Source organism: Solanum lycopersicum, chromosome 1, assembly GCF_036512215.1.
Source record: "Solanum lycopersicum chromosome 1, SLM_r2.1".
Taxonomy (NCBI): Eukaryota; Viridiplantae; Streptophyta; class Magnoliopsida; order Solanales; family Solanaceae; genus Solanum; species Solanum lycopersicum.
The window spans coordinates 91790782-91800898 of record NC_090800.1 but is presented as its reverse complement, the minus strand read 5'-3'; the positions used below and the strand labels follow the sequence as shown (position 1 = coordinate 91800898).

Sequence of the window (10117 nt, the reverse complement as noted above, 5' to 3'; positions counted from 1 at the left end):
TTGTAAGTGTCATTTTCTATATTTTTGAAAGGTTCCAAGTGTTGTAAAATGGGAAGAGTAGTCCTCCTTGCATAGAATAAGGCAATTAGATTGAGATACTGTATGGCAGTGACCACATTTTTGGAGTAAAAAGTAGAATTTGTTCAACTTGTGTCTGCCTTTAACCCCATCATTTTTGGCCTACCAGAATTAAATTGAGACTGCTTGATCGTTGTTACTCTTTTTTTTTAATTGGTTTGGATCTGCGTCAGTAGCTTATTAAAATATAAATACTGTAATGGTAATATGCGTTAAGCTTCTAGAATGCCTGTTTTGTTCTCTTCTTCTTTTTTTCTTTTTTCTTTTGACTGAATTGAGATATATATATATATAGATAATCAAAAAACTCAAAGTGGTAAGCCGTATCAGTTTGTATTTTTACTCGAAAATAAAATAGATCGATGAATAAAAGAGATACATATATAATATTGTGGAAAAATAATAATCGAAAGCACATATATTTTTTGACTAACTATTGTATTTGTATATAAATCAACGAAATTATCAGAATATTATTTATTCTGGAAAGCTTTGACAGTCTTTTTTAATATCGATTTCTTTTAAATAATTCAAGTCTTTCAAATAGAATTATCTTTAACAACAAAAAAGTTTTACTTCTCAAGCGAAAACTAATTTAACGAATTTAAAATTAAAAAAAAATTATATTGACAACAACAAGACCGGAAACTATATTGAAGTTCATCGACAATCTAAATTTGATTATTAATTTTTTTCCATTTTATTTTTATGTTCAAATTTCAAACTTTATAAATTTCACCCTAAGGCATGGTGGTATTAATAATCGAATTAATTAATGGAGGGAGAACCTTCATATTGCGAGAAGAACACGCAAATATTAGTGTTATTATTATTACTTGAAGTTCACGAAAATCACATTATTTTATGGAGCCCAAATATTTTGGGATTCCTTAAATTATCATCTTTTTGACTACTTGTACATGACACCAAATTCAACTTTACGTATCCTCTTCACAAACTGACAATAACAGCAATTAACAATAAATAAAATCAGTTTTCTTTGTTAATTATGATACGTTGCCATGAGCCAGCCAACACACACATGCATATAACTCGATCTTACTATATAGTATGTAATTTGAAAGAAAAAACAAAATATTTCTTTTCAAATTCAATTGTGATTGCAACAGGTTGTAACAATTCGTATCAATAGGATCTTAATATCAAGATTCTATTGATTATTTTTTTTAATTCCATATGCTCTAACCTTTTTTTACAATGTAATATTATAAATAAAGTCTGAAAAGAATATATGTGAAGCCTGACTTCTAACCTAATATTTTTGCTGTTACATGCTAAAAATTTGTTACTATCGAATACGTACTAAGGAACACATATGTGAACCTCAAGTTTTTTTGTTTTCTTTTTATAATTCAACTTAATTAAGTTGGAGAAACGAAAATCCTTGATCTTAAGGGTCAATTGGTCAAACAAAACATCATTTTGGTCTAATTTACATTAAATTAATGAAAATACCGGACATGTTATTTTGGTAACATGCTCATCACTTGATCATAATTACATTACCATTACTCCTATTTTTATTTTCTCATTGTTTATTTCTGTCAAAAACATGAAATTTTCATTATACGTCATAAAAATATATAGATGTATTCTTGGGATGACTCAGTAGGTTTGGAGGGTGGTTATTCACATGGATGATTCGGGATCAATCTCCCTTCAATGTCTATTAATTCGAGTTTGTTGCATAGGACTTGTCTAGTGCAGTTTACATTCCTTGTTTGATATGCATGTTATTACACGATGGGGAGTTTATCCAGTACGCACTAATTTTTTTTTTAAAAAAATAATATATATATATGGTGACCGGAAAAACTACATTATTCATATGTGCAAAAGAAGGAGCCAAAATATTCAATAAAGGGGTTCAAAGTCTATAAAAATAGATAATTGAAAAGGGTTCGACATCTATTATATATACATATAAACTTATTTTAACCATATAAAAATAATATAATTTTTCGTCGAGGGGGATTCGAATCCGAACCCCCTTGTATGAAGGTATATGCATATATAAAAATTCATACAAAATATATATACTTGTCGTTTTGATTAGTTATTAATTGATTAATTAAAGAAGCAGATTTTGAGGAACACCGCAAAGTAAGAAAGGAACCTAACCCGCCGAAGTTTGCAAACAAACAAAATAATACAAATCAAATAAATAAAGTTATGTTCTCTTTCAAAACATAATTAATTAGTAATTTAAAAGTCAATTATTGGAATTTCCTGATAGTCACGAATAATATTTTCTTATCTTAAACTAATTAAATAGTCTTAAAAACGTAGAATCAAGGATGATCCCCATAAGAAAGATTAGGCTATTTTTTAAAAAATTATCATATGGACGGTGAAATTATCGTAAACTTATGAGGTCACTATTCATGATGATCACACAATTAGAAAAGAAAATTTTTATCTCTAATTATGTATTCATAAAATTAGATTGTTATAATAAAATATTGTTAGAATAAATTATTAATATATAAAGAAGTTTGACAAAGTTTTAATTAATCATCACATAATAATTTCTCTTAGTTGATTAGACACCGAATTAAAATCATAAGCAAAAATGATTCATGAATAGCTACAATATCTTCTTCATTTATTAGTTCTACATTAAAGTCATAGCAAAATTATGTAAAATATTCCTTCTGACAAGATTATTATTAATTTGAGTTATAAGAGGCAGAAATGTTTGTTTTACTTGTGTTTTAGTCTTTTGTTTTGATTAGGACAAAATGGAAATGTAAAATATGGTTACATAGATTTCCATAATTATGAGTAATGATACGATAAATTATACACTGACACAGTATTTAGTGAGTCCCTTTACCAGGAAAAATCCACATTATGCCTTTTTTCACCAATGTGAAAGCTGCCCCTCACAAATATTCTTTGCTCAGAATATATCTTCACAAATAGTACTATATATATTTAAAACGAAAAAAAGAAAAGGGAGAATTATATTTTTTTCGTCTCAAAAAAATACTCCCTCCGTCATATTTTATGTGGTACCATTTCTTTTTTTATCACTCTCAAAAAGAATGTTACATTTCCTTATATGATAAGTATTTAAAGGTATAATTCCTCTTTTATCTTTGTTGGTCCCATTTAATTTTAAATAGTATTCTAATACATTTATGAGGAGAAAGAAAAGTGAGTCCACTTTTAAATTATAATTTGGTAAAAAAAATAATTAAAATCTTCATTTATTTTTTAAACTTTTTGCTGTGTCACATAAAATGAGGCGATGCGATTGTGGTTTACTATAATAAAAATAATTTTTAGCGGCATTAAATATTGACATGAATAAAAAGTGTTAAAGTCTCTATCGTCATTAGTTAAATATTATTAGAATTAATGTTGCAAAATGTTTTAGACACATATACAAAAAGTAACAATTATTATTTTAAATATATATTTAGCAATAATTAAGAATTAAATATGGTCGATCATATTTTTGTCTTAGTGGTTAGTAGATAAGTTTGAGCAAGAAATTTCATCCCATATGTATATATAATATTACTACAATGATGAGAGATCTAACCCATACCCCACAAAGATAACTTAGTAATTTACAAAGCATTAAAGAAAACAATTGTATATCTTAGCAGCCTTACCAATAGGTGTATTCCACTATATATTTGTAGCGTATATAAATAACTATTCGATGCAGAAATTCAGTGTGTTTGGTCCATTTTTCAAGAAAAATATTTTTCTAGAAACCAGTTTTTCTGAAAAAATTCTTGGAAAATGTTTATTATAGTATTTTGTTGGTAATTGAAAAATATTCTCCTGAACATTATTTCGTTGTTCACTTTTATTTGTCACAAATAATAGGTAATTATTTTTATTTGTTTGATTTATAAAATTAAAATATAATTTATGATTGTTTAATTTTTAATTAATTATTATTCTTTATGGTAGTCATTTCTTAATGTATCTTTTCAAATATTATATTTGTTATATTTAAAAAATACTTTATTGATCTTAAAAGAAAAATATAAAATTAATACTGGTATAGAGGTAATAAATACTATTCCAAGTCCCAATAATATAATGTTAGCAAATTAGAGAGTTTTGGTGAAAACTTTTGAAAAAGAATAATAAATAATGTCTAGATGTTAGTTGAAATAGTACTCCATCTCTCATTTTATTTGAACTCTATATTAAAAAGTAAATGTTTCATTTAGTTTGTTCTTTCATACCACATTTAATATTAAATAACTATTCCACATAGTAACTAAATTTAATTTATTAAAATACACCACTAATTATATTTTTCTTAAAAAGCATGTGACATGTCATATCAATATGAACTAATTAAATAATATTATGCAAGATAAAGATAAAAGATAGTTGACTTGCATGGAAAGTGATTTCTATTCGATAGTAATTAGGAAAATCATTTCCCACGTTTTATGGTAATCAAATATCATAAATTAATTACATTCTTGTAGAGAACCTTAAAACAACTTAATGATATATGTAAGATTTATTTTCATTCTATATTGACATGAAATCTTCCAAGCATATATATATTGATGACCAAAATATTTGAGAAATTGAAAAAAATAAAACATTGGGAAACCATACATTCACAATCCACAAATATAAATTAAGTTGTTGTATAGATTTTATGATAGTGTTGTGTCTGTTTCAAAATGAGTAGGTTCCCCACTAAAATGCCCATTATTAAAAAGGAACCAAACCAAACCAAAAATTAGTAGGTGCTTTCTCTTTTTTCTTGTGCAGCCATCATATCTTATAATTCATAATTCATGGAAAGATCAGTTGTTAACATACAATTGGAATACACCATAGTTGACTACTCCTTTATAGCTAGCTACCAACCCTTAGTGGCTTAATCAATTGTCACTACCATTTTTTTTTTCATGTTGATGCCATGCTCTCTTTTGTCATGTTGGTATCAACTAACAACACCCTATAAAAACATCCAGACTTTATAAGGTGGCGTCTGAGTTCGATTAGATTTATAAAATATATGTTAATCACTTACTATCAACAATAAGTATCAGATAGTTATATCAATCAAGCAATAAAATAGAAGAATTTAGATTGACAAAATTAAAACATTTTAGAATTTATTTTCACATCGCATGAAAACCACCTTATGACCTTTGTTAATTAGCTATAGTAAATTTTTTCACATTTTGCATTAATAAAGACAAGTTATCATAATGTGTGCGCGTGCGTTTAGAGCCAAAAAGAGTGAAATGAAATCCTCTAATTATTAGGTGATACCTATTTGGTATCTATTTCATTGTTGAAAGAAAAACAAGATACCTATAATGGGAATGAATATTGATTTCCACTCATTCCGTTTATTTATTTATATTTGATTTGACACGTTTATTAAGAAATATATTAAATAAAATAACAATTCATTATATCACCTTTAATTATTATATGTTGAGAAATGAATTAAAATTGCAGTATATGGTACTGAATAATAAGTGTCAAATAAAATAAAAAATTTATCTTGATTTTTTAAATTTGTAAAGTAAAAATGAAGATCTATTTTTAATAGAATAAATCAGTAAAATTGTGTATTAGATAAAGAAATTATTAGATTAGTTACTTTTCACCGGCAACAACTTAGCTAGAACTCTAAGATAAACGTACATATAATTATAGAAAATTCAAAAGGGAAAAGGATTTAATTCATCCATGTATCTCTCATTAATAACTTTTTTTGAACTAATAATAACAACTCTCCTTGTTAGCAAAACTTTCCATTAGTGTAATTTTTAAATAATAATCAAAAGTTAATGTTAAAGAAATATACTTGAACTTTTCTTCCAAAGAATTAATTGCATACGTAGAATCGAGTTATTTCATGTTACCTCAGTAAGTGTACGTAATTAATTAATAAATCCAACTACCAGATTAGTAAGTCCAAGGTCCAGTTCAAGATAAAAAGGAGATGAACCAATATTGTATATGTCTCAAAGACTTTGATTAGTCATAGCTTGACCTCAAAAATCAAAAGGCATTAAATAATACAAAAGGGAAATGATTGACTTTGAAATATTCACTACCTCTACCACTTTCGTTTTAAATTGATTTTTTTTAACAAATCTCATATGAAAAATGCTTATTCAGTGAGATTTAAATTGGAGATTTTTAATTAAAAATAAAGAAATACTTATTATTTCATAAGAAACATGATTACTATGTGTGAACGTTTTACTATCTACCAATTTCGTTTTAAATTGATTTTCTTTAACAAATCTCATATGAGAAATGCTCAATAGTAATAGTGATTTTATATTTGGTGAGATTTAAATTAGAGATTTTTAATTAAAAATAAAGAAATATTTATCATTTCACCAGAAACTTGATTACTATGTGTGAACGTATTATTTGGTCATGCAACATGGTATAGCAGTAGTCTTCTTACAACTTCTCAATTGCCGTCACAAGATGTTAAGGAGATAGTGATTGCTCAAAAACAAATTACTCACTACTAGCCTAGGAATATGACACAAAAACATCCTTATCCAAACAAAATCTTACAATTTTTTAAAACTTTTAAGTTAGATTATTTATCGATATATTTAGTCACTCAACTTATTTTTGTTCAATAAAAATTGAAATCAATATCTTAGCCTAAATTAATTTGTGATAAGATATTTTTAATCAGTATCGATCATACGTCCAATATTCCAGCAAGAAATGATTCATATATATATATATATGAATGTGTTGGAATAGTCCCAAAATATAGCAGTACTGTTTTAACCAAACGTAATACTAAATTGATAGTCAATAAAAGGGAATTAATGTGAAACACGATGAGGTTCTCGAAAAATTCAACATGGAAACGTTAATGGGCCTTGTTGGTTTTGAGCCCAAAAGAAGGACTGATTTACGAGAATAGTCGAGATCTTGAACTTTTGACCTTTGCTGATAATTTATTTATTTTTGATCTTAATGTTTTATTCCATGAGATAAGCGGAAGTTAAAATTTACGGATCACTTATCTATAGTCATTGGGTGTAATTTCCTGCAAAACAAAAGAGGTAACTCATCTATTTAAGATAGGCTAAAAATTTATTAGAAAAATAAAGTATCTTTGCATATGCATGTTCATCCTAATTGATATTTAACTTCTCACATTACGAAAAAACGTATCAAGGTAATATTTATGTATTACTTATACTTTAATATTTCTTCAATATAATGAATATAATGAAGAAAATTATACTATCCAACTACTCTTAAATGATTGTACTTTTTGGAGGGGAACTAATTCTCATACATTGCAAAATTAGTCATAAAATTGAGTGTAAAGTGCTCCGCCTTAGTAAAAACGCAAGGCCTTAGAAAAAGAGACAAGAGAGAAAAGAATAAAGCTTCTTTATTCTTTTCTTCATTTCAAAGTAAAGAATAATAACTCCCTTCTTTAATGTTATTGAGGTTAAATTAGTCATTACACATAGCTGTTAATGTAATTAATTAGTTGTTAATTCAATTACAATTAGTTAGTTTAGTTTTCAGGAAGTTAGTTACAAGTTTTCTGTTTTGGTTAGCTTCTGTTTTTGGTGGTTATATAATCACAGCTACTCACATTTTCTGTTACACAACTGAATAAGAATTGTTCACACATTTTCCATGCCTCTTCTTCTTCCTCTTTAATCAAGCCTTCATCCATGGAGGTTTTGCAGCTCTCTTCAATTTGACATGGTATCAGAGCAGGAACGTTTCTGATTTTCTTACATCTTTTCTTCTTCAATCTGCGCATCAGATCCTCTGTAAAATCGATTTTTTGTTTTTCGAAATACAATGACAAATTCTGCATCTACGAGCACTGCATTAGACAGTGTTCCTTCATCTGGGATTGATGCAGGGAGTCACTTTTACATTCATCCCTCAGACAATCCTGGAGCAATACTTGTACCAGTTCCTTTCAATGGCACTGGTTTTCATTCATGGCGTCGTAGTGTACTTCGTTCCTTGTCAGTGAAGAACAAGCTAGTGTTCATCAATGGTGAGTGTAAGAGACCAGAGATGAACCATTCCAGTTATCGTCAATGGGTGAGATGTGATGATATGGTCACCTCATGGATTCTCAACTCTCTAGATCGAGACATTGCTGGTAGTGTTGAATATGTTAATGATGCTTTGGAATTATGGACAGAACTGGAGGATCGATATGATCAGACGAATGGAGCAAAATTGTATCAAACTCAGAAGGAGATAAATGACCTTAATCAAGGTATTCTCGATATCACAACATATTACACTCGTATGAAGAAACTTTGGGAGGAGTTAAATAGTTTGTGTGTTTCAAGTCAGTGTAGTTGTGTGTGTGTGTATGGAGCTAAAGCTAATGTTCAGAAGGCAGAGCAAGACAGACGTTTGATTCAATTTCTGATGGGCTTGAATGTGGTATATACTACAATTAGGGGAAGTATCTTGATGATGAATCCCTTGCCATCCTTGGCACAAGCTTTTGCCTTACTAGTGCAGGAGGAAAAACAACGAGAATTTAAACCAAATAATCAACTGTTTACTGAGAGTAGTTCTCTAGCTGCAGTTTCATCAAGTTCAGGAGGTAGAAGCTTTCAAACAAACTATTCTACCTCCAACACAACACCAAGGGGAAGACCTTTCTGTGACTATTGTAGAAGACCAGGACATGTTAGAGCAAAGTGTTACAAGTTGCATGGCTATCCATCTAATGACACAAATGGCTCTGCTCGTGATCAGCATAATCCAAGGAGCACAGTTCAAAACACATATCCAAATCCAAGGCATAACAATAAAGGAAGAGGTGCATCAGCAAACTCTGTAAGACTATCCTGTGATGGAGATACTAGTGGACAAACAAAGGAATCAAGTTCAACATCTTGTAATGACCCTAAAGGAAATGAGAACATCAGTATCACCAAGGAGCAATATGATCAAGTTTCTCACTTGCTGAATCAGTTTCAAAATGATGGAGTGTGTGGATCTGTGAACTTTGCAGGTGGTTTTGCTTGCTCCTTTTCTCTTGATTATATCAAACTTTCATGTGAATGTTTCAAAACAAGGACTGACCTATGGATTCTGGACTCAGGAGCCTCTCATCACATGACTTTTAACAAAAATAACCTTGTAAATCCAGTAAATCTTCCTTATCCTATGTTAGTCAAATTACCAAATGGATATAGAGTCAAAATCACAGTGGTTGATAGTGTACATCTTACACCTAAAATCATCTTGTCAGGAGTATTGTATGCCCCCTCATTCAAATACAATTTATCTCCATAAACTCTCTTGTAAACCATCTTCAATGTACTGTCTCTTTTTCTAACACTTCTTGTCTGTTGCAGGCCCCTTCACTGAAGAGGCCTCTGGAAATTGGTAAGATACATGATGGCCTTTATTTCCTCTGCTCAGATTGCTTACAAAAGAATTCACATGCTCAGCATTATTCATCTTCTCTTTACTCTTTATCCAGTAATAAAGTACAATGTACATCTCTTTCTTGTAATTCTCATTCAGATGAAATAAACTCTTCTCTTGTTGGTAATAAAGACAATGTTGCTAACAACTCTCTTATTTCTAGTTCCTTCCCTAATGATAGTGTAGATCTGTTGTGGCATTATAGACTTGGTCATGTACCCTTTGTGAAGATGAAAAATATATCTTCCATACCAGCAAAATTCTCATCAAAATAACCTTTCTTCTGTCCTATATGTCCCATGGCAAGACAATCCAGATTACCCTTTCCACCAAAAACACACACCATTACTGGCATTTTTGAACTATTACATGTTGACATCTGGGGTCCATATCAAACAACAACTCATGATAACTTCAAGTATTTCATCACCTTAGTAGATGACTTTAGTAAATCTACCTGGACACAACTTCTGAGCTGTAAAAGCAATGCTTTCCATGTCCTTAAAGCCTTTGTACTCATGGTTGAGAACCAGTTCAGCACCACTGTTAAAACCATCAGATCAGATAATGGGTTGGAATTCACTAGCAATGAAACCACTCT

At 29.2% G+C, this 10117-nt stretch overlaps 1 protein-coding gene across 1 annotated transcript; it reads left to right on the top strand.

The window, feature by feature from the left end:
- The first annotated feature begins 4558 nt into the window (after positions 1–4558).
- Positions 4559–9579, top strand: LOC104645417 (uncharacterized). The gene is made up of 2 exons (XM_010316941.4): positions 4559–9097; positions 9444–9579. The coding sequence occupies exons 1-2, from the start codon at positions 7912–7914 to the stop codon at positions 9476–9478; spliced, it is 1221 nt and encodes a 406-aa protein (XP_010315243.2). The 5' UTR covers positions 4559–7911; the 3' UTR covers positions 9479–9579.
- The last annotated feature ends 538 nt before the right edge of the window (positions 9580–10117 follow it).

Bases quoted from the DNA above. Each gene is read 5' to 3' on its own strand.
- LOC104645417 (XM_010316941.4), top strand. From the start codon at position 7,912: ATGACAAATTCTGCATCTACGAGCACTGCATTAGACAGTGTTCCTTCA. The intron at 9,098-9,443 runs GTGGTTTTGCTT...TGTCTGTTGCAG, and splicing joins TGGATCTGTGAACTTTGCAG to GCCCCTTCACTGAAGAGGCC.